The 25,146-nt window shown below is 40.1% G+C and overlaps 2 protein-coding genes and 1 long non-coding RNA gene across 3 annotated transcripts; 2 read left to right on the forward strand and 1 right to left on the reverse strand.

Moving 5' to 3' along the window:
- The first annotated feature begins 350 nt into the window (after positions 1–350).
- On the forward strand, positions 351–7,874 carry selenoo1 (selenoprotein O1). The gene is made up of 9 exons (XM_030730884.1): positions 351–1,042; positions 1,211–1,414; positions 1,503–1,680; positions 2,056–2,186; positions 2,356–2,633; positions 2,845–3,013; positions 5,883–6,068; positions 6,260–6,416; positions 6,627–7,874. Exons 1-9 carry the CDS (start codon positions 489–491, stop codon positions 6,846–6,848), a joined length of 2,079 nt encoding a protein of 692 aa, XP_030586744.1. The 5' UTR covers positions 351–488; the 3' UTR covers positions 6,849–7,874.
- A 779-nt stretch (positions 7,875–8,653) lies between these two features.
- mapk12a (mitogen-activated protein kinase 12a) lies at positions 8,654–17,219 on the forward strand. The gene is made up of 12 exons (XM_030732202.1): positions 8,654–8,897; positions 11,257–11,386; positions 11,582–11,640; positions 11,771–11,882; positions 11,975–12,004; positions 12,154–12,201; positions 12,405–12,519; positions 15,941–16,012; positions 16,167–16,246; positions 16,412–16,490; positions 16,586–16,759; positions 16,930–17,219. The coding sequence occupies exons 1-12, from the start codon at positions 8,779–8,781 to the stop codon at positions 16,995–16,997; spliced, it is 1,086 nt and encodes a 361-aa protein (XP_030588062.1). The 5' UTR covers positions 8,654–8,778; the 3' UTR covers positions 16,998–17,219.
- Positions 14,162–21,549, reverse strand: LOC115782156 (uncharacterized). Its single transcript, XR_004020119.1, has 5 exons — positions 21,476–21,549; positions 18,904–18,949; positions 14,671–14,824; positions 14,385–14,574; positions 14,162–14,296 (listed from the first exon to the last, which is right to left on the reverse strand). It is a non-coding gene; the product is annotated as an uncharacterized LOC115782156 (long non-coding RNA).
- Positions 21,550–25,146: the final 3,597 nt, after the last annotated feature.

A 25,146-nucleotide genomic window follows, 5' to 3' on the forward strand; every position in this document is an offset into this window, starting at 1 on the left:
GGCTCGACATTCCTCTGCAGTATGTCCTCTGTATCTCTCCCACATAGCTTCCAGTCTACTGTAACTGCCATGAAAACTGTATGAATGCTTGTATTTCTTGTAAGATTTATTTCCCCATAGCCTGTTGTATTGTCATTAATATAAACATACCAAACGGTGAGTTTTTTGATTTAGTAATGGAATTTAAAAACATTTTAAGTAAAGAAAAACTATATTTGTCTCAAAACTGTTGTAGTCCAGTCGTTTTAATTTTATCCAAATTGTTATTATTATTTGGCTAATCAGTGAGAATAAAATATTATTTTAAAACGGAATAACGTGATCCGGGAAACACTATTCCGTATTTCGTTTGTTTCCAGTCGGCCGAATAGTAATGTGACCCCGTGTCTCGCAAACATCCGCTGTAGCTTGCAGGATTATGAAAGCGTGATTAGTGATTACTTTTCAACTGCGCCAGCGGATAGACGCAGATAGATGGCCTAGTTTGGATGGCTTATTTAGGACCTCGTCTGGGATCGTCACGCGTCTTTCATCCCGGTGTATCCGCATTCAGACTTCTTTCCTCGGCTGGGATGGACGACATGGGTCCAGCCATGAGTCGTTCCTCGCTGGAGCGGCTCGATTTTGACAACGTCGCCCTCAAGAAACTTCCCCTGGATCCATCTGAAGAGCCGGGGGTACGGCTGGTGAAAGGAGCGTGTTTCTCCCGGGTGAAGCCTCAATCACTGACCAAGCCCCGCTTCGTGGCTGTGTCCCACCAAGCAATAGCATTGCTAGGGCTGGACGGAGAGGAAGTTATGAACGATCCTCTCGGGCCAGAGTATCTCAGCGGATCCAAAGTCATGCCTGGCTCTGAACCCGCCGCACACTGCTACTGCGGCCACCAGTTCGGCCAGTTCGCCGGACAGCTGGGCGACGGGGCGGCCTGCTACCTGGGAGAGGTGAAGGTCCCGCCTGGCCAAGATCCCGAACTGCTCCGAGAAAATCCGAGTGGCCGGTGGGAGATTCAGGTGAAAGGAGCTGGACTAACCCCTTACTCCAGGTACAAAGGGTTGCTTTCCGTGTCAGTTTGGGTTGTGTTTGCAAGGTTATGCTGAATTTATTAGGTTTAGAATAAGTGTTACTTAATCTGTCTTTTCTTTTTTTTACAACCAGAGAGTTGAAAATATAAAAGATTGCGTATTAAAAAAAGTCCCTTTCTCTTCCATAGACAAGCTGATGGCCGTAAGGTCCTGCGCTCCAGTATAAGAGAGTTCCTGTGCAGCGAGGCAATGTTCTTTCTGGGTGTGCCCACCACCAGAGCAGGCTCTGTAGTGACATCTGACAGCAGGGTCATACGTGATGTGTACTACAATGGGCACCCTAGCAATGAGAGATGTTCTGTGGTCCTCCGCATTGCTCCCACCTTCATCAGGTGGGTGCACATTGTGTGCCCTTCTCACATATATTGAGTTTCTCCTGATCTTTACATGGGATTTGTTCGTCTTGCACTACCCGAGCAGGTTTGGATCCTTTGAGATCTTCAAGCCAGCTGATGAGTTCACAGGCCGCCAGGGTCCCAGCTATGGACACGATGAGATCCGAGGTCAAATGATGGATTATGTCATTGAGGTGTTCTACCCTGAGATCCAACAGAACTACCCAGACCGGGTGGAGAGGAACGTGGCTTTCTTTAGAGAGGTCAGATTATGAGTGACACTCTCATCTGTCAATGTGTAAATCCCAAACTGTGAAATTTTGCTGTAAATCAAAGCTTAGTATGTACTCAAGATTTTCATTTCACAGCAGACTGAAGGGTGGGAATAACATTTGAAGCCACGGACATTTGTATCCACATATCCTATTAACCTGCTGTAGATTTTAGATTCAGTGACTCCCTGTGCTGAGTGTCTGTGTCCTCAGCTCTAGATGAGATTAGTTATAAACAAGGAATTAGGTTTCTCACATTAAGTAGAAAGACATCATCTTTTTCTGTTAAGGGATGTTTTTAGATTGTAGAAATATGACACCTATTTATCTGTAATAAGGGATTGTTTCATCTCTTCCTGTATGTAGGTGGTGCTTCGTACAGCTCGACTTGTGGCTCAGTGGCAGTGTGTAGGATTCTGTCATGGTGTCCTGAACACAGACAACATGAGCATCCTGGGACTCACACTGGACTATGGTCCATATGGCTTTATGGACAGGTTAGACATCTGGTGTGTTTGACTGTATGCATTTAAAAAAAAAAAAATTCAAGTTAAATACCCTTCACATTTGTTAGATCAATTTATTCATCACCATCATGCTCAAAGGGGTAGTGAATCGGTAATCATTATAATCCAACATTATTTGACCTTTTCTTATCTCTCTCAGATTTGATCCAGATTTTATTTGTAATGCCTCTGACAACTCTGGACGATATTCCTACCAAGCTCAGCCGGCTATCTGCAGGTGGAACCTTGTAAAGCTAGCAGAGGCTCTTGCTCCAGAGTTGCCACCAGACCGGGCTGAGGCTGTTCTGGACGAATACATGGATCTTTATAACTGTTTCTACTTGGAGAACATGAAGAAGAAGCTGGGTTTGCTGAAGAAGGAAGACCCTGAGGATGAGATCCTGATCACCAAACTGCTGCAGACAATGCACAACACAGGTGGGACAATTCTGTATACTGCTTAGTAAGAGAGTCTGATGTGACAAATCATTTAATCCAGTGGTTTTTCATTATTTAAAAATTGTCTGCATTGTCATCCAATGTGGTGGGAAAAAAAAAATAAAACCATTGAATGAGAAGAGGTGTCCAAACCTTTGCCTGCTACTGTACAGCACTGCGTATCTAACATTTTTATGCCTCTCTCCTACAGGTGCTGACTTCACAAACACCTTCCGTAGCTTGAGTCAGATTTCCTGTCCCACTGAAGGAGACGGTGAGGGAGAAGAGGACTGTGTCAAGAAAGCCACAGATCTCTTGATGGAGCAGTGTGCCTCCCTAGAGGAGCTCAAGGCTGCCAACAAGCCAACAATGGATCCACGGTGAGCTAGCTGATAGCCATACCACTGCATACATAAGCCCAGTGTGTTTTGTCTGTTTCAGATGGTTTCAGAAATCATTGTAAATGAAACTTATAGTAAAGTTTCTTGCAGGTACATGTTAATAACAGAGTTGGACACTGTGTCCATCTGGAGTACATCTAATGCATTAGCCAGAGTACTATGATTATTTAGTATGGAAATTTGTGGTTCATGGTACCTGCCAGAGTAAAAAGTTTCTCTCATCTACATGTTAGTGTAAGACTGGACCCTAGAAAATAAGTCATTAAAAACGCTGTTTATTTTCATGTGTGCCAGAAAATGAATCACATTTCTTTTGGTGTGACGCATAATTCTCACCATTCTGATAATGAAATAATTCTATAATACACGCAATTATGTAACGTCATGAACTAGTTTTGCACAAGTTCATGTGCAACATAAATTAATATTATAATCTACACAAAATGAGACCAGAAATAAATTGCAAATAATGGGCAAAAAAGTACTAGAACAGTAAAGTACTGTAAAGTACCTTTTTTATATGAGTTTGTAAATTCACGCACCCCAAACCACGGGGGTGCACTGATGACCTGTGTTTGGCACAACGCTCAAAAAAAAAAAAAAAAGGAAAAAAAAGATCCTTTTTATGGAAAAATTCACTTATCACTTAAAAATTATAAGAATATTAAAAAAAATGGTTGGTGAGACTGTCAGATGTTTAGCTTTATTCGCTGTGGTGCACATTTCAGCCTCTGGGTGCCACTAGTGAGGCTTTATTATTGCCACCACAGCGGTTATGTTTTTGGTAGTGTTTGCATGTCATTCTGTAAACACGATAGCTCAAAAAGCATTGAAAGGGGTTGGGGTGGGGGGGTGGGGGGTCATGTTAACAATCCATTAAAATTTGGTTTACATATAACCGAGGTATTCAAGGTCATTTTAATAATTTTATTAGTATTAAAGCTATGATTTTTACAAGTGTGGTGTGTATTATGAATAAATAGAAAGTACTGTATAAAGATTTAAAATATCACGTCACATTCGACCTTTGACCTCTCCTTCAAGGTTGATGGATTGAGCTCAAGGTCAAAGTGATAATAATGCTAGATAGAGCTATTTAAAACTGTTTTTAATGTCATTGTTAGTATTGTCAACATTTAGGAAATGATACTGGTATATGGGGATTCCAAATATCACATTATAGTTTGCATCCAAATGCCATGTCATATTTGACCTCTGATCTCACTTTTACATTTCACAACTGCCTTTCTTCATTTTCCTCAAAATATCTTTAAAGAAACTATTTTCAAGAGAGAGAGAATGAATCCAAAAATATTATTATACTCAAAATTATATAAAATATATTAAAATGGGTTCAACAGAGCAATTAACAAAAGCCTGCGCTCAGTACTTGTTTTTACTGCGCTACAAATTTCTTAAAGCTTGTTTAAAAAGAACAAAGGACACAAAATGAATATATACAAAATACTAAACTATTCCCTTAAAAATCAACACTGCTCAGAGTAAACTGCCTTGGTGGAAGTTTGCACTCTCAGTGCTTCACATATAATTGTTTTATTTGATACATGGAGGAGGAAAAATTAAATACATGTATTACAGTGCATCAGTCTGAGGTTTCGTAGAGCGGCATTAATACACGTTTTTGGTCACTTGAAGGCAGCAGAAAAAGATGCAAATGCTGATATTAATGTTTCAGTTCACCCAGTTTCTTAGCTGGATGCAGGGGGGCTGGAGCATATCCTGTATGTAATGTGGCGAGAGGCAGGGTACACCCTGAACAGGTCATCAGTCTGCCACTGGGCTAACACAGAGTGCCAACCAGTCATCCTTGCATTTACACCTGCCGCCAATTTCGAATCACTAGTTTACCTGTCTTTGTACTGTGGGAGGAAGCTGGAGTAGCCGGTATGCAGCCAAAGGGAGAATTACAAACGAACCAAGGCCCTTCCTGCTGTGAGGCGACAGTGCTCACCACTGAAGACAAAGTAAAAGAATCACAGTAAGAAATAGGTGCTCTAAAGCTTTAGCAGGGCTTTTGGAAGCATTTCTGGCCCTGCTTGGGTTTGAACGCACTGGGATTGTTCTTTTTAGTCTGGGCAAGCAGAAACTGAGACTTTTGGAAATGACACCCATGTCTGCTGCCTGCTGGGTCTTAACAGTAACCATATGCCATTCCCAGATCCTTCACACCCGTATCACATGACCATTTTAAAGAAGACAAATATATCAACAGTGGTGAATTCAACATGGATGATAAATTATAGGCATTGCCGACCTTGTCCGTCTTTACTAACAGCTGCTGCTGTAATTTTTATTCTGCTTCTACTGCCTGTTTAACATGGTGTTCATTCTGGTGCTAAAATGCTTATCTGGAGCATCTTTCTTCTTTTATTTATAAGGAAAACTGGAGTTTGCCTCTCTGTTTATTTAAAATATTAATTGGTGCAGCTTTAAGGCCTTTGTTGACATTCTAGGTCTGAATGACTGCAGTCAGATATCTTTGTTAAAATGTGATTTGAATGGATTAAATTTGTTTAAAAATTCCTGAAGTACGATAAGGGTAATAGTACCTGCTTGCAGTGTTTTGTTTTCTCCAAATAGCAACCAGTCTCTGCACACTGGAGAGAAAATTTGGTGGAAAGAATCTGCAGCTGAAATGCACACACAAAGCTAGCTAAGGTCATTATTTGGCAAGTGAACCAGTTCTAGAGAAAATATTTAAGTCTGTGTCTTAATTCTAATGTCTGCTTTATGCATGCAAACTAATCACTGACTAAACTAAATATAAACACAGAATTTTAAGTGAGTGAGTAACAAGGATTATAACAGTCATGTTTTGTATCCACAGTGAACTGGCAATGCTGCTTTCTATGGCTCAGAGCAACCCAATGCTGTTCCAGATGATCTCAGACAGAGCGACAATAGCACGGCAGTTGGAGCGACTCAGCAAACTAAAAGATCTGATGGAGACGAGCCAGGACGAGCTGAAAACCAAACAGGCTGAGGAGTGGACATGCTGGATCACTCAGTATAGGTGAGACAAGTAACTTTTATTAGCAAGAGAGAAAAGCATGGAAAACAAGAGCAGAGGAGGAACTGCATGGACCAGATTAGAGGGTTTATTTTAAATTGTGCCGACACAAAAAAGAGGAAACGTGCGTCGAGGTGATTGTTGTTCCATGACTGCAGTTCTCTGAGGGAGTGTTTTGATTATCACTGCCACAGGAAACGTCTGGCTTATGAGCTGGAAGGCCAGAGTGATGTGCAGGCTGTGCAGGAGGAGAGAGTGAGGGTGATGGACAGCACCAACCCTCGTGTGGTACTCAGAAACTACATTGCCCAGAATGCCATAGAGGCTGCTGAGAATGGTGACTTCTCTGAGGTCAGGTTCTGGTCTGCTGTGAATTTTTTACTGGGTAGAAACATAATTGTTTGTCTGCTGTACATCTTGTTAGAAAAATACTGACAGCTTCCCTAGAAGAACTTTTTTTTTTTTTTTTTTTGTATTCACTGTACTTCATTTGCCTTTAATTCCCTTTTCACTTTTTTGCTTTCGGGGTGTTCATCTGTTCTCACTTCTTCTGTGCTGCAGGTCCAGCAGGTCCTCAAGGTTCTAGAGAAGCCTTTCTCTTCACAGTCAGGTCTGGAGCTCCCTGCGTGGGTTGGCGGAGGTGGGACCACCGCACAGGGAGAAAGGGATGAAGGAGAGGAGCAACAGCAAGGAGCATCTAGCTGTACGGCCAGAAATCCCGTGCCCTATGACAGCAAGCCCCCAGCTTGGGCCCGTGAAATCTGTGTCACATGATCTTCGTAGTAACTTCCTTGACTGTAAGCTTCCCTGCCTAAACTAACGAGAGAGTGTAAAGGTGTTTAACACTTCTTTTTTTTTTTTTAACCTTTTTATGAACTGCTATGCAACTCTGTTATTTTGGCAGGGAGCATCAAGGAAGTCAGCATGAGGCACAACACCTCATAGGCAAGCTAGATGGCACGAAACAGAGAGGCACTGTGTTGAGTTTGTTTCTACATGCAAATACATAAAATTTAAAATATGTTTTAAAGTTGTTGAGCCTTAAATAAGTTTAACATTTCCAAATCAACCTTAAATAAGTGGGTAAAATTGTATGGATGCAAGAGATATGAATTTATATATAATATTGCTCACATGTGCAGTTTAAGCAATTCATTTACAGAAACTCAAACTCAACTTTTTCCCATCTGTTTGGTGTTTAATAAGCTGTAAATGATGAGTCAGGCAACAAGTCCTACAGTGACCTGTCTGGCTCTGACAAACTGTGAGGTGTCAGCCCAACGTATACCAAAAAATGTGTGCGAGTGTGTGTTCGAGAGTGAGAGTGTAATGATGGTTTTATATCTGTGGGTACAAGGGTGGTGTTGTACTTGATTAAAAAGCCACATCAGATAAGTATGCACAATATACAGCTGATAAACACGCACAATATGTGTATATCTGTAATAGAAAACATTGTCTTTTGCATCTGTCGACATTCATAGGTATAGAACCACAGCTGTAATCCATCTTTTTTTTGGGGGGGGGTGTTTAATAAGTTTAGTGAAGGATAAATGAGAACACAGGATGTTACATTTTACTTTTTCGGGTTGTGGCCACACAGAAAGAGGAAGTTATTTGTAGAGTGTGCCACAAAGAGGAAAAGACATTCACAACCATTCATTGATTTGTATTAACTGTATTGTGTAGGCATCAGCACTACACATCATGTTGCACCTTTTGTTGAATATACATTATATGAAATGTATGTTTGAGCTCTTCCACAGTTTTAGCCTTAACCTAATCAATAAACTGAGTGCTCAATAGTTATTGTGGGTTTTTGGTTTTGTTTATTTACGAATACTGGTTAATCTTTTCCTCTTGTATAAATGTCACACAGAGCACGTGACAATGTAGCATTTCCAGTTTGTTTGCTATGTTTATTTCCTGCTTCTGTTACCTGGTGACACGTTCAAGAATTTCTAAAACCACACCGCTGTACTTCTAGGCTTGAGTAATGTTCATGTCTCAACAAGCCTGAAACGTTTGCTCTTTGTAGGCTACTCCTAGGAGCACAGAGAAATGTGGGCTGCGGTAACTGTTTCACAAACACACAAGCGACAAAGGCAACAGGACTGTAAAGGCAATAGCATACGAGTCACATCAAATCTATACTTATTAAACCACCGAGTGACTCCCTCTGCTCTATCGATGGGGCATTGCCATCCTGAAAGAGTCCATTCTCATTTGGACAGAAATGCCTCATTAGGTGAACATGTTTATTCTCAACATTTTTTATTTGGTTTGCAGTGACGCTTTGCCCCAAAGGGCCCCAAGCCATGCCAGGAAAATGCTATGGACAGAACAATCCCCTCACTGCAGAGGTCAAGGGTTGCGGTTTTACCTTTAATTTGTCACTCGTTTGTATATATTATTAAAGCCGTCTTTTAGGTTGTTAAGCATATGTTATACTCGCGCAAAGCATTTCAAAGCCACGTCTTAAGTCAGTTCTCACATTGCAGTCGCTTCTTCTTTTTTAATTGTAGGTCTTGACTCGGGAGTGGCTTTTTGGCGACCTCAGGGTGCGTCCTGAGTACAGCTGCGCAATGATCGCGGGTGAGCGCATAGGTGGGATCTGGGACAATGAGTGCGTAACGCCGGAAGAGTCAAAACAAGTAAAAAAAAAAAAAAGAGAGCCTCTGTTGTACTGCTTATTGAGTTTTGAATAGATAAGATGACTATGCGAGTTAGACCCGGCTATCACCGCCTGGAAATCAACAAAACATTATGGGAAGTTCCGGAGCGGTACCGGGATCTGAAGCAGGTGGGGACCGGAGCGTACGGGACGGTATGGTAAGTGAAATCTTAAAGCAATTGGAATAAACTAAAAACCGAAAGAGCTGCTGAGTGATTTGGAGCAGTGAAACAAAGAGAGCGACGGAACAGATGGTGCCGTACAGACGGCCGCACTGTGCCACAGCCAAACAAAAGAAAAAGTATCTGCGCCCCGCTGAACACATGCTGCTTCACTTCCTTGTATGATGGAGACACTTGCAGCAATACCAGCGCTGTGCGTTCTCCATAATCACCCTGACAGCCACAGAGCTTAATTATAAGCAGCGCATTTGCGTGTGAAATAGCAACGCTACTAAAACACGGTCATGAAAAGCTGCCTTTCAGGCACCTTTGTGCATCTCGCAGCATGCGGAGCCTTTGTTATCAATGATTAACGTCTTGGGCGGACACTGAACTGCTCTAACCGACTGAATACAACTTAATAACACATGAACAACTCCGTTTCAGACAGCGATCACTCCTGAGCCACGTCAGAGCATGTAGGTGTTTGCCTGTAAACACAGATCTGGACTAAAGATGACAATACCTCAACCGAAGATCAAAAGTTACAGAGCCAAACCAGAGGACAGGGAGAATACGTTTGCTTATCAAAAGACAGTTCCTTGTCTAGATTTCCTCATACAGGAAATAATAATGGGCTATTTTTAAAACGTGTCTCACGCCATCGCTTATGTACAGTACTGTGTAAAAGTCTTAGGTCACTCCTCATTTCTTTACATTTTGTTTCCAACGAGCCAGACTTTCTTGTATTTTTTTTTTTATTTTTTTTTATTGTTTTAAATGATCTTCAGTAATACTTCTCCAGGCTTTCTGAAGGTCTTTCAAAGTTTTTCACTGGACATTGGCTGCTGTTTCACTCATTTTCAGTCCAGGCCTTGTACCTAACCATTTTCAAAGAGATGTTTTTTGTTTGTTAAGCCAGTTAACACTGACCTATGAACCATTAAAGCAGGGGTGGCCAACTCCAGGCCTCAAGAGCCGGTGTCCTGCAGGTTTTAGATGTGTCCCTGATCCAACACACCTGAGTCAAATATAGAAGTCATTAGCAGGACTCTGGAGAACTTGACTGCATACTGAGGAGGTAATTCAGCCATTTGATTCAGATGTGTTGGATCAGGGACACATCTAAAACCTGCAGGACACTGGCTCTTGAGGCCTGGAGTTGGCCACCCCTACATTAAAGCATAAAAGAGGCACCTAACTCAAGCAACGAACCACTGTTGTGCCTACTCATAACAGAAAATTTCACAAAGAACCAGTTTTAAATTGTATCTTAAGGTGTATCACAAAACCACATAATTTGTTCCTATTTCTTTAGCTGAATCTAAGAAAAATGCGAAAGATAACACATTTTTATAGCAATAAAATAGTGGTTTTGCACCAACAAGGTGATCCCTAAAGTGCTATTAGGTGAAAACGTGGCCTATGTCGACATAAGTCATGTCCTTAAGAAACAGGAAAGAAATCCAGCAAAGTCCTGACATAGGACCTAAGAGATGTATCTGACTCTTCAGTTAATCCATCTACTTTTTGCTGAAGCATCATCAAAAATTGTCTCAGTGGAAGGGTGACTGTCAAGAAGCCATTCTTAAGGAAGGAAAACAGGAAGAAAAGGCTGAGGTATGCCAAATGACACAAGAACTGGACTGAAATTCAGTGGCACAGGTTTTAATCAGCAATAAATAGGGAGGAGGTCAATAGAGAGGTGCAACCAGCTGTAAAACATGGTGTCATGGTTTGTGGTTGCATTTCAATCAGTGTCGCTGGGGGTCTTGCCAAAATTGATAGAATTATGAATGCAGAAATGATTTTGATCCATCACGCAATATCATCTGGAAAGCATCTGATTGGCAGTGGATTCATTTTTCAGCAAGACAATAATTCCAAATACACTGTCAATGTAGTAAAAACATACGTGGATAGAAAAACACACAATGGAACACTATCAGTCATGGAGTGGCCTCCCCAGAGCCCAATCCTCAGCATTATGGAAGCAGTGTGGGATCGTCTTGACAGAGAACAGAACAGAAGGCAGCCAGCATCCAAAGAAGAGCTTTGAATGTCCTTCAAGAAGCCTGGAAAACTATTCCTTAAGACTACTTGAAAAAATTGCTAGAAAGCTGTCTAAGAGAGTTCAGGCTGTGTTGAAAAAAAAAAGTATTGATACTAAATATTGACTTTCAAACTTGTTAGAATTGTACAAACTCTGTTTTTGCCTCATATACTGTATTTCCATTTATGTTTGTATGTTTCAATAAATAGATGCACCAAATTCCCATTTTATTAGAAAATCTAAAAAAAAAAAAAAAGAGGCATCTCAAAACTTTGCACAATATTTTATTTATGTTTCCTTCAGCTCTGCATTGGACTCCAGAACAGGAGCCAAGGTGGCAATCAAGAAGCTCTACAGACCGTTCCAGTCTGACATCTTTGCAAAACGGGCCTACAGGGAGCTGAGGCTTCTCAAGCACATGAAACATGAAAATGTGAGCCACAGTATTAACACGCTCTACAGTTTCTTTTTCAGTCAATGTTTAGTATTATAAGGATGTAATATGGACATTTAAGTATTCAGGTACTCTTATACTCAAAAAAAAAAAAATCAGAACGTGTTAAAATGAACTACTTTGAAAGCATATGCCTGGTGAACTTTGATTTGATGTGATTTCCTTCTGATGCAGGTGATTGGCCTGTTAGATGTGTTTACAGCTGACCTCTCTTTGGACAGATTTCGGGATTTGTAAGTACCTTTTCTACCACTCTGACAGGGAGCAGGGAGATATTAACTTGTGCTGTGCAAAGCTTTTGGTAAAAAAGCTTCAAAGGCAGCTGTAAAGTCTAAAATCGAGATTATTTGTTCTTTTTCCAAGTTATCTTGTGATGCCGTTCATGGGGACGGATCTGGGGAAGCTGATGAAGCTGCAGACGCTCTCAGAAGAAAAAATTCAGTATTTGGTTTATCAGATGCTTAAAGGGCTTAAGGTGAGGAGCTCTACTTTGATCTGCTGCCAGTATATTATTACTTTATTTAAATACTCAATTGGTTGAATCCTTGTTGCATTCCTTTATTACAGTATATCCATTCTGCTGGTATCATTCACAGGGTAGGCTCTCTTTAATATGTATTTTCACTATACATATATGTGAGATAAAAACTGTGTTAATAACTTTTTTTTTTTAATCTAAGTGGTTTTTGATGTTTTTCTTCCTATTATGGTGCATTGTTGCTTGTCTGTCATATCAACATTTGCAGGACCTCAAACCAGGAAATCTTGCTATCAACCAAGACTGCGAGCTCAAGGTACACATGAACACACCATGATAAGAGAACAATCATGTCTCAATTTTTATTTGTTTTATTCACATCTACAATCAAAACTGGGTTCTATAATGACACACTGATAAATTCACAGTTAAAAATCTTATTGCGACTTGTATATTCTTATATTAATTCCCCAGTAGGACTTTGATATTTTACTTTAATGATTTTTTCCCCTCTTTCAGATCTTGGACTTTGGTTTAGCGAGGCAGGCAGACAGCGAGATGACGGGGTACGTAGTAACTCGCTGGTACAGAGCCCCAGAGGTGATCCTGAACTGGATGCACTACACTCAGACGGGTAATGTAGAGCTCATTTAGGGGCAAAAAAAAAAAAGCATTCGTTACTGTGATCTTTCATCTCTGTGTCAAGCTCAGTGCTCCCTATTAGCACTGAATCATTAATAGCATGAATTGGTTGTTTTAGTCAGTGTGATTTACTCCATTTCCTAGATGTTTCTCTCAACTGTGCCCGATGCTTGTAGGTGGATTAGCTGTAGGAAAAACAGAGAAAAGATGAGTTTGTCTAGCTTTACATTTAAATTAACCCTAAACTGTGAGGTGTTTTGCTGCTGGGTCATTCTATTAAAAATCAGTGAATGCCTCCCTTTCCGAGTACGTGGGCAGGATTGAAATCTGGTGCTTTTTATGTTGCTGAATTTTTCCAGCATTTCTGAGCCCTTATAACTTAAGTACAGGAGCTAGTCCCATTAAATTTTCAAAAGCAGAAAGTGCACCAATTCAATTGCTATGACATAAAGAGTACCAAGTCTCTTTGTACCCTGAATGCTTGATCTGATTTCTGATAATTCAGTGCATGAAACGACATAAAGTGTTATAGTCTGTGGAGCAGATTGGACTCAATATCCTGACTCGGTTACTCGCTCATAGACCGAGCTGGAACAAACAGAGCAAACAGTCACAGAGCAGATGAAAGCAAATGTTTAGTAAGAAGGAGCCAACCACACTAACTAGTTCCAGTTTAACAATCCAGTGCTGGCTGAAGGCCCTCCTTCATCTTAAATAGCCAAACAGCAATCAGATGATTAGTCACAAGTGAGTTCATCAACTCCAGGTGTGCAGGATTGAAGGGCAGGAGCAGAGGAAGGATCCACCTCTGAAACACAGGGTGTGGTTAGTAAACACAGACAGAGAGAGAAAAGAGAGAAAGCAAGGAGGAGAGACAAAAAGAATGGGTGAGCCAACACAGGAGGACTGAAGGACCATGACAAAAAGTGCATTTTGGGTAAACTTTCAAGGACCCTATCACCATAGGTGGCTAGTCAAATTAAATTAAGCTCTCCTATGTACCTACATTCTGATACTAGGCACATTCCCTAGTCTATGATTCCTTCTGTGTCAAAAATCTTGTATCTTTTTTTTTTTTAACACCAAACATTGCTACTCACATTCTATTTACTGAAGGAATTAAACCATTATAATACAGAGTGAGCGAGCACTATACATGTATACAACGTTTTAAAAGGTGTGCTTTGCAAGATTAAGTTTGAACTTTTGCTGAGGTCATGAGCAGCATGCCCAGTCTTAATAAAACAAGATGTCATGAAAATAGGGTTTTCCTATCTGATCGCCACGAGGACGTGAAGCTTAGCTGGTGCAATGAAGTCAGTCCACATGGGAATATAATATAAAGAGTCAACACCCAGCAAGCTTTGTGCTCTGGTGTTTTCACAAAGGATGTGTGCCACAAGATGACCTGTTGTGGGGGGAAAAAAAATCCATGGAAAAGGCTTATGTGACGGGCCTGGAGCAATGATTGCAAACTTGCAGCCAGCCCCAGTTTGCCTGGGCAATATTACTGTGACTACACCAGCAGTGTTACCAGTTAACATTGGTCACTGTGTGGCTGCTGTCTATGACAGTGGATGGTACCTGGATATATTTGAGAGACAACTGTACAGACAGATTTTTTATTTATTTATTTTCACAATTTCACAATTTTTGGACCCAAGGAGCAGACTTGCAGCCAAGGTTTATTTACAAGGCAGGAAAGTTCAGTGGCAGACAGTGGGGAGAAGGGGCGAGTTCTAATTGTTACTGGAGACCTCGGGCGGCATCTGGAACAAAGAAGAGAGACTGTTCGATAAAGGCAGTCTAGTTCTGAGAATTACCAAAATGGAGAAAGTGGAAAAGATGCAGTTTTACTTGTTAGTACGGGAGAACGGAGCTTGGGATGGGGGTATCGGTGGGCAGGTGGAGGTCTGAGGTGAGTGGCAGAGTGTCGGTGGAAAGTGGGCAGGCAGGTGAGCAGCAGGTGTGAATCCACAGAGCATGTTTGGCTGTGAGAGCGATCAATGACCGGCTGTGAACTCCTGACTCCTTGAGGGAACACAGGCTGGTTTCCCAAAGGACAGTAGGCAGACAAAGACACTGGGTTTACAGGTCGAAGCACATGAGAGCAAACACAAGACTGAGAGAGCCAAGTTATTACCAATGTGGACATAAGAAACTGGTGAAGAATGACAGCCACAGCAGGTCCTTAAATACACAGCCACAATAAGTAGAACCACAGCAGGTGCAAAGATACAAGCCCAGGAACAGCAGCTCTGCTCATGGGTGGAGCACAGACCAGACCAGTTCTCCACCTGTGGGAACGAGGAGAGAAAAATCACAGAGAAAACCCCAAACCTGACATTTTTTAGATATTTTTCTACATCATAGACATTAAATTTGAGTAGTTTTGATATTAAAACTATGATATATCCTATTAATGCTCAGTTGCTGAACAAAAGCAAGATTCTGACTTTAACTTGTGACATTTGGAGTGTGTTTAAAATCAATTTGATTGCAGTTTTGTCACAGAGCTTAAATGTGTTATTAGGGAACAAAAGTGCTGGAACAAATAAGGCTACTTAAAAAGTTCCAGATATTAACCTATGTCCTTCAAGGGCCCGTCACTTGGACAATTTACCCCTCATCCCCAATTTGTCACGGCAGATGGCTGCCTCTCCCTGAACCGGGTTCTGCTGGAGGTCGCTTACGCTTTAAAAGGAGTTTTTTCTTCCCACTGTTGCCAAGTGCTTGCTCACAGGGGATTGTTTGATTGTTGTGGTTTTCCCTGTAATACTGTAGGGCCTTTATCTTACAGGACAAAGTGCCTTGAGGCAACTGTTGTTGTGAATTTGTTCTATAAATAAAATAAAATTGAATTTAATTTGAATTATGAAATCTTGCATGGCTCCATTAAATATACTAAAGTTATTGTACAAAAGGAATTGTCAGATTCTGAAAGGTTTAGGTGAGAAATTTTCTCAGATCTGACTGATTTTTTTATGGAGTTTCACAGCTACATTGCATTCTTGTTTTATCAAACCAGATATGAGTAACGTATTGCTAATTCTTCAGTGGCTGATTGTCTTTGTGGAATTCTGTATGATAAAATAGAGAGTGGCCAATACATTTGTAGATTTTTTTTTAAATGAAAAATACACATCCAAGTAACAGAAGAGTAACAAGAATAGAAATAATATTTTAGTGCTGTTTATTTTTCATTTATATTTTGTCTGTTACATCCTACCATGTCCCTACTCTTTTGAAAACGTGTTTAGTAAGCCAGGTGTAAACTTGGGTATGATCCACTAGGTGGAGCTCTGTTAACACTTTGTTTTAGAATGCATTTATGTACATAATGCTGCTGAAGACAGACCTGTCTTGAATGTATGGTGTTTATCAGCTTTGTTTTTTTATTTCTTCTTTCTCAGTGGACATCTGGTCAGTGGGCTGCATCATGGCAGAGATGTTGAAAGGAAAACCTCTTTTTCGAGGCAGCGACCGTATCCTTTTATCTCTTTGACCCTCAAGGCTTATACAGTTATAAGGCTGACAATTATAGTTTTGCTTTTTGTTTAATCTGTAATTTGTTTAGTTTTTTTCTTTTGCTGTGATTCATAAAACTATATTATTTGTACCTTGACGTCTGTTCCTCAGACCTGGATCAGCTGACTGAGATCATGAAGTTCACAGGAACACCATCACAGGAATTTATATCAAAGTTAGAATCTGAGGATGTGAGTTCAAAAAATGTAAAACCTTGTGGTCCTCAGAATTAGAGGCAGATTTGGACAATTTATCAGCATTTGTTGGTACATTATTATGTTTTTAAACACACTACTCATATACAATAAGGAATCATATCTATATGCCTATTTCTTGTCTTCTCTGTTTTCTCTTAGGCAAAAACCTACCTCAAAGGTCTTACAAAAATGGAAAAAAAAGACATTCAGAAGGTGTTTTCCACAACTAATCCACAAGGTATTACATGCTCAGCCCTTTAATTTGATGTGCTTTCATTTTGGTAAACAAATTCCAATTGGATTTTCTGTTCTCATTTTTCCGTTCTCACTCAGCCGTGTCCGTGCTGGAGCGCATGTTATTGCTGGATCCAGAAAAACGGGTAACTGCCGCAGAAGCTCTCACGTTGCCTTACTTCACTGAATTTAGAGACCCAGAGGAGGAGACGGAAGCACAGCCATATGATCACTCACTAGACAACGCAGAGCTGACTTTGGACCAGTGGAAACGTAAGGGTAAAAGGGGGAAAGAGCCAATGAAGTCTTTGGCTAATGGATTAAAAAAAAAAGACAAAAAAAGAAGTACTGAGGATGTAATTTCAGATGGCTAGAGAGGAAATGAGGTGGACAGTGTGAGTTATGTGTTATTATTTGATATCCTGCTGTGCTCCTTTCTTTAGGTCACACCTTCACAGAGATCTTGACCTTCAAGCCTGTAAAGCAGGAATCCAAGGAAACCTCATTGTAAGGTACAAAGAGCTGCCAGCGCAACCTGGGACCAGAACAAACTAATGCATCTATTCATGGCCATCACAACTGGAACAACTCAGCTTAATGAATGTAAACTGATCCTAGTTTTTTAAGTGCAAGCTGTTGTGGGATTTTTCATGACAGTTCAGACCTAAAGTAGACACTTTGTTTGTTCTAAAATAATAGATGCTTCAATAAAGTACAAAGTCTCAGCTTCAAATCAAGTGGGTTTATAGTAGCATATTAAAGAACTGTGTGCAAGATTTGAACACATGCTGGCCAAAGTTTATAGGTTCAAAATTGTTTGGACAGATAAATGTGACTATTCAGCATTTTGTGGTAAAGTTAATGAAGGTATTAACTTACATACATCCGCAGAAAATTGTATCTCCCCCAGTGATGCTGTCCTAGGCTACAGCCCTGCCTTATAAGCTGTTATCATGGGGTCCCCCTGCCTTTAGTCTGATCTTCAGTAAGTGGAATGGTTCTCAGTGGGATTAAGTTTAAGCCAAGGATGGCCTGGAGGAAAAATTTGAAGGGTGACAAGGAAACATATATGCTTGCATCCTGGAGAGCATTGCCATGAAGTAAAGTGGAGCCTTGAAGTCCAGTCATTAGCAAGATTTATGCCTCTGTTATACCTAACCTTTGACTTTGGCAAACCAACCGCCTTTCTTATCACTTTCATCACTTTATTCTTTGTACTGATAGACAACCTCAACTTAATCTAAAAGGTCACATGTGAGCATTTGCTTGTCCATTTTTTTTTTTTGCATCTTTCCACAACCAGGTCACTGGTTGTGGAAAGATGCAATTCACTCTCTCACAAAAACACTTTCAGATTAATGTGAAGCCACTCCCAAACCTGTTGTAACTTAAAGCTGAGACTTGGCATTTTAATGTTGTATTTAATAATTTATTTCAGATTTGTTCTGAAGCACAGAACCTGAAGAACAACAAAGAAAACAAATAATGGAACTGTCCAAGGTTCAGACTGAATGAATGATTTTTTTTTTTTTTTTTGATTAACAAAACATTTTAAAATTTGGGAAATTATTTCAAATACTTAACCAAGTTAAATTTAAGTTTCAATTCAATTTCCGTTAAAGTGGTACATATATGATTTCTAATATCCATTACTCTTTATCAGCTGGTATGAGGTACAAATCAAGTATTCCAAACACATTTGATTTTAGAAGTAAGAATTTCTAAAATAAAAGAATCCTGGTGAAAATCATTGTTTATAGGATGTCCTAATTTGCTTGAGTTGTTTGTATTAGATTTAAAAGTACAATTTAAAAAATGGTGGTAATTATATGTTTATATGTAACCATGTATGTATACCTGTGTATATATACTGTGTGTGTGTGTGTGCGCACGCACGCGTGTGTGCAAGCACTCTGTTTTTGGTAAAATGCAGCCGTCATGCATATGAAATCTCTCAGCAGGGTATGCACAGACTTTCACATTTTAATTAACCAAAGGTTTCTGATTATGTTCAACTTTATAAAAAATGAAAAACACAAATTTTCTAGTTATTTGTGAACAAATGTGTTTCTATACCACTTGTGCAGTTTGCATATTAAAGATTTTCTTTGAAAATGTTTTTTTTTTTTTTTTTCTCCCTAACAGATGTTTTCTGTTTAAACCGCTGATTTTGTCCGGTCATATACAAAACCTTAAGTGAAAGTGCAGAACCTTTAAAGTTTCTGAAAACTGACCTTTGTATTTTCAGTTTAGGGATATACAATGAAAACATTTTTTTAATAAACAAAATTGAACTAATAATCAAAAACAGGTTGGCACTTCTATTGTTAAAACCAACAAGTCTACCTCCTCAATAGACATATAAATAAAAACACCAGGGGGCAGCATGTAAAAAGCAACAGCAAGGTTGTACTTACAGCTCTGAAAACCATGATGTTGGTTTACTCATCCCATTGGTCTGGACTGAAATAGATTTAAAAATAGTTATTACCAGCATTTCCATTAGATTTCCAACAGAAAGTCTCCAGGCATTAAATCCCAAAGGCTTTGATGATTCCCTGACCTTCTCCTTTAGTGCTACCAACAGATCAAACCTTTGATTTATGGACAAATACCTGGAGAACTAATGGGATTTCCATCACCCTATGTGCATGTTTAATGGTAAGAAGAAAATGTTACCCATATGGTAAACATCAGCATGTTACCACTGTCAAAGTGAGCATGAGAACATGCTGTTTTTAGCCTTTTAATCTATGAGGTCACACTTATTATTTTAATTTGAATGTTCAAACTTCTCAGTAATGAGCTGTTATGGTAGTTGTTGCAGTGATTTATTGTACTGCAGTTAACACTGACAACTTTGTACCAAGTAGGATTGATAATCTCAAGAAACAAATGTTTTAACATTCTTGCAGAATGCATGTTTGCCTTTAGACCTATTCATTCCTCCATACAACCCTCCGCTGGAGAGTGCTGAAGTTAACAGGCTTGTCTTGAGTGAACTCCAGGTCCTTGACTTCCAAGGGTGACTCCCCAAAGGACAAGCTTCCTTCCTGGGCCTGAGCGTCTCCAAACCAAACCCTGGATGTTGCGTCCTCATACACGAGGTTGGGGTAATGCTGAATGGTTCACTGAGAAGTCACAGCGTTCTGTTCCCGCTGCAGACAGGAAAGCAGAGGGGGTAGCACATTTTCTTTTGCCCACAATGCCTCCTCTCCAACACAGCAGCACAGGGATCGACGACCTCTCCTGTTTGTTGAGCCTGTGGTTTATTTTCAGTGTGCTGGATTCCAGCAGCATATTTCCAAAGACACACATGTATAGAGTTCATATGTGTGCACACGTACAGACAGATACACCTGGCATGCACAGTTGGATATATGTCTCACACACATTTATACAAGTCAGACTAACAGTGACTCAAGAGGGAGCACGTGTGGAATGACAGCAATGCCCAAACACTGATCTGACCCAGGTCACTCTCCTTTCTTGAAGTCATAACTTATAAGTATGTTTATTTTATATGTCTGGGGGAGGCACATCACTATGAATCTCACCATGGTGAGAGGATTAACACTGTCTTTGCTGAGATCCTTCGAGTTAATTTTAGTTCTTGTGTATGAAAGACTGGCCTTTTAAACACTGATGAGCTCAGGAACTCTACAGTTTGCATCATTTGTTCTGCAGCAGAAACTCAGACGGCTAAATATTTGATAAATAAGAGCCAGTACTGTCACCACAAGAATGAAATCAGTTCTTTATATGCATCCAAGTTCATCAGGTTTTATTGAAATAACCCACAGTGACAGAATACACTGTTTATTCTCCAGATAATCTGAGTCGGCACGTCCTTGCTGGAGATAAACAGATTCAAGGGCTCAGCGACGATAAATTGATCTCTGTTTTACCAGGAGGTGAAGTGAAAGTCTGCCAGCTTGTTGAATGTCCTTGTCATTGTCTGTTTGAGGGATTTTACACACATATTTTATTTTTAAACAGCAGGGTATTTGTGTACATGATGTTCACCATGCAACTGTTTTCTTGGTTCCACATGTCAGTTTGAATCTGTGTGGCTGTTGCTGCTCTCCGGCATATTTAAAGAGGTCTGTATTTTCTTGTACATGGCTACATATGTCAGGGACATTGTTAAAACTCAAAAATTCTGGATGACAGTATAAACACTTTTAGCATATATATATTCCTGCAACTACCAGCTGGAAAACAGTGGATTGACTTGTAGGCTTGATCATATTGAAGTGGATCCAATTATATTTTCCAAATTTAAAGAGAGGAAATCCAAAGCTTGACATGTTAATAAGTTTTCTATTTGTTTGCTTTAGCAAATTAATACTTGTGTTTATAATTTTCTAGCTTCAGTGTTATTTTGTCTGTGTATCTGTCCCAGTGTTTGTGTATATGTGCACATCTCAATGTGTATGAGTGGAGGTCAAGCTGAAACCCTAATAAAAGTGAATCATGCAATTCACTAATAAGAGGATTTTCTGTGTTCCTAACCCTCAATTTTTCTCCATTTTTTTCCCTCTTCAGTAATATTGCCCTGATCATTGTATACGCAAGAAAACATGTCAACAGGATCCTTCAGGAGAAGAGTAGGACCTGCTGTACACAGTATAAAGGAAATTCCACAGGCTCACATGGAATCACTGTTAATACTGGGGGGAATACTCCAACTCACTGAACCCACTAGGCTGTGGGTGGGTTAAAAAAAAAAAGACAGGGGGAAGAGTAAAGAATTGGAACAAAGGGAAGAGTAAAGAGATGTGAAATTAGAAAGGAAGGGTAGGCCAGTCTGGATGAAAGTAAAGGAAGAGGAGATGAAGAAAAAGACTGCAAGACGTGCAGAAGGCCCGAGGGAAGGGGCAGTTTAGTTTACATTAGCTCATTCATTAGCCATCCACAGCTTGTTTGAAGACTTCTGTGGAATATATGCAATGTTAAGAGTGTCTACAACAGATTGCATTCTCTCACCAGGGACAACTGTGGATCCATCTGTGATGTGTTGACGTATGGGCTGTGGTGTGTCACGTTCAGAGAGGAAGACTGCCAGCCACTGAATGAGACAAATCATTTCAGTTTTAGGACACTGTGTTGACTGCAGCTTGCTTTTAAGCACTACATGCAACAAGCCAATATAGAAGCATCTTTATCTTATTGTCAGACGTTGTGATGTTATAGTGGTTAAAGGTACAAACGGGCACTGTTAGCAAGGAGTATGGGAATTTCATGAATTCAGAGTATAGCTGAGGACATGCATTTACACTTTACAGTAATGCTGGGAACAGCTGGCAGTATTACACTGTGAAATACAGAAAATGACTACAGACTAAAAATGAGGTTATATCCACAAAACTTTTTAATCGCCTACAATGTTTCTTTGAGAAGTTGTCATTAGCTTTCGTAAGACATGTTTCACTTTCATTAGTCAGTATAAAGGCAGCAGTAAGACAGTTAACATAGCGCTAAAAATATGCCGTGTACCAGACTGAGCTTAAGCAATGCTCTAAAATCCACTGTTCTTTTCACTATCAGCCCCCTACCACCACCCTCCGCAGGCTTGAAAGGCAGCTGTTAAAAGTTTGTAGTTTCCTCAGTGCAGCTTGAAGTCATTCTGCTAAAATGGATTCCTATGGTGACAAGTTTTCACAGTGGAAAAAAAAGAAGAATCAAAAGACCCACAGGAATTTCCCAGATATGTTCCACTTCTCTTCTGTACATCTACACGCTCAGTTTGTGGCATCAGTAAAGTTTATCTTATCTTAAGGAGAACCAGAGGCCTGGTTCATGTTCAATTGTGTGTGTGCTTATGTGCTTATGATGCCCTGGAGGTGAGAATTCTATAAAGTTCAAAGTAAAGGCAAAGTAAAGTTTGATAAAAGTCAGCTTTGGATAATAAAACTTGATAGATTTTATGGTCAAGTGAGCATGAGCCCTCAGAAATGACCTTAACAATGGCCTTTTTTTTAGGGGTCAAGACAACAGCTTTGGGTGAGCCATGGGTAAGAGCTCAGATGTGAGAGGTCACAGTATATCACATGACCTGTGATTTTAAGGGAGCTGCTTCTGTGGCAGGGTCGACGTTTGATGGAAGTTAAAATACCCAGAAGTAAAGAATAAGGCAAGACTAGAAAAACAAGGAGTTATTTGCTTTAAAGTTCTTACATCTTAAGCTTATATAAGTGGGTGTCATAATATTCAAAACTAACAGCATTCACATTATAATTACTTGTGTCAGTGCCAGATTGCTTCCACTGTGTTTACCCTGCTTTAAAAAAAAAAAACATAAATTGTTTGTCTTCCTGTCTTTCACATGAATGAGGTGAAACCTGAGGCTTTGTTGAAGGCTGAAAAATAAATAGGCGTTATCGACAATGGTGAATGAAAATGTATCCAGAAGCCAAAACTCTTAAACTTGGTTATACTAGCCATCAGAATCATCTCAGTCTGCTCAGCTTGATGTGCTTAGAGCTGATGATTGCTTTCAGTTGTACGTCTTTGCTGGAAGAGCTAAAACTTCACATTTTTTCCTTACTAATACCCATCCTAGCTGAATAAAGGAAACTCTCTCCAAAACACATGCGCCGGTGGTATGGCAGAAAACATAACAAACCCCCTTTTTTCCAGAGGGTGTGTGATGGTAGTGGTGAGGAATGTCAGCATCTGTGTTGAAGATATTCTCTGTTTTATGGCTGTTTTCTCAGAGATGCCAGTGAGTACTGTGGTAAGAGCCCTGGAACTGGGCTGCAGCCCCAGTCTCTCTGCTTCATGTCTGCCCACGTGGGCAGGAGATACCAAACCAGACATAGTTTCTAAATCTAGTCACTGCAAGTTAATAAAAAGACAGTATGACTTTGTTTTCTTTGTGTTACTCTTGGTTTTTCTCTGTTCCTACATTCATGTTTATGACTTGGCTCTCTTGTCGTATGACACAATACTGAGTATCTGGTTGCTCTATAAATACCCACATGTTTTTCTACTGTATAACAAGTATTGAGGATATTATTACAAGACACAACCCTGATCATGTAATTGCTTTGTAACCAAACTTTGCTGACATGACCCCAAGGGAGTGGTAGTGGTAAAAGAGAGGCACAATTGGTAAAAATAATCTCACATAAAAATGGCAAAGTATAAATTTTCTTTTCCAGGGCCAGACTGTCTGCTGACACGGGCTGCAGTTTTTGGCTTGACTGAGCCATGTTTGACAGTAAGGTGGAGTTGATGTGCTATGTTTAAAAAAAATAATAATAACAAAGCTGACAAACGAGAGAGGAAGCTGTTTGCGTGGCACATGTGCTGGGTTATAGATTGACAGGATGTTTATCAGGAATCCTGTGGGGTGACCCCAGTCCCTTATTGCCACCTCATTGCAGCTAAATGATAATGTAGCTAAAACATAGCCATGTGAAAAATAAAGTTTCACATGACTCTATGCAATCCTGTGGAAAACTAAATACACCCTTAAGGCTTCCATAGTGATTAAGATGGTAAATAGCAACTAGGTGCTGCTGATCAAATGTACTACAAATGTAATGTACTTGATGAACTGATCACCAGCAAGTTGAACACCTCAATAAAAGATGATTTGGGCTTACTTTGCAACCACAGGGCCTAGGCACCTTGCAGTCATTGAGTCAACCATGAGCTTCGCTTCGCTTCAATTCAATTCAATTCAATTCAATTCAGTTCAGTTCAGTTCAATTCAGTTCAATTCAGTTGAGTTCAGTTCAATTCAATTTTATTTATATAGCACCAAATCACAACAGTCGCCTCAAGGCGCATTGTATTGTAAGATAAAGACCCTACAATAATACAGAGAAAACACCAACAATCAAAACACCTCCCTATGAGCAAGCACTTGGAGACAGTGGGAAGGAAAAGCTCCCCTTTAACAGGAAGAATTCGGGGTCACCTGATCAAGCCCTAACTATAAACTTTATCAAAAAGTAAAGTTTTAATCCTAAAAATAGAGGGGGAGTCTGTCTCCCGAATCCAAACTGGGAGCTGGTTCCACAGAAGAGGGGCCTGAAAGCTGAAGGCTCTGCCTCCCGTTCTACTTTTAAATAGCCTAGGAACCACAAGTCTGAGAGCAAAGTGCTCTGTTGGGGTGATATGGTACTATGATGCCTTTAGGATAAGATGGGGCCTGATTATTCAAGACCTTGTATGTGAAAATAAGGACTTTAACTTCAATCCTAGATTTTTCTGGGAGCCAATGAAGAGAAGCCAAGATGGGAGAAATCTGCTCTCTCTTTCTAGTCCCTGTCAGTACTCTTGCTGCAGCATTTTGGATCGGCTGAAGGCTTTTCAGGGAGCTTTTAGGACAACCTGAAAGTAATGAATTACAATTCCTCTGTATGCCAAAGTATTCTAGAGTCAAATGTGAGGCCATCTGTATGATAGTTGAAGCATGGCCCAAATTAGGTCATCCAACTGGGCCATGAAGTCATACAGAAAACAATTACTTCAAGGTATTGCTGCTAAAGGTGGTTCTACAAGCTACTGAATCATGGGATGAACCTTGTGCATGTCCTGTGAATACCTTCTTTTTCACATGACTGTACACTCAGGTGGCCTCTGACTGTCAGACTGTGTGTAGCCAACACTAACCAAATAATAAGGATCCCCATAAGGTAACATTT

The sequence above is a fragment of the Archocentrus centrarchus genome, chromosome 6, assembly GCF_007364275.1.
Source record: "Archocentrus centrarchus isolate MPI-CPG fArcCen1 chromosome 6, fArcCen1, whole genome shotgun sequence".
Taxonomy (NCBI): domain Eukaryota; kingdom Metazoa; phylum Chordata; class Actinopteri; order Cichliformes; family Cichlidae; genus Archocentrus; species Archocentrus centrarchus.

What these genes read in the sequence shown, in the direction of transcription:
- mapk12a (XM_030732202.1), top strand. Translation starts at nt 8,779, where the DNA reads ATGACTATGCGAGTTAGACCCGGCTATCACCGCCTGGAAATCAACAAA. An exon ending in CTGCTGGTATCATTCACAGG is followed by an intron (nt 12,005 to 12,153) that starts GTAGGCTCTCTT and finishes CAACATTTGCAG; the next exon opens with GACCTCAAACCAGGAAATCT. An exon ending in GACTTTGGACCAGTGGAAAC is followed by an intron (nt 16,760 to 16,929) that starts GTAAGGGTAAAA and finishes TCCTTTCTTTAG; the next exon opens with GTCACACCTTCACAGAGATC.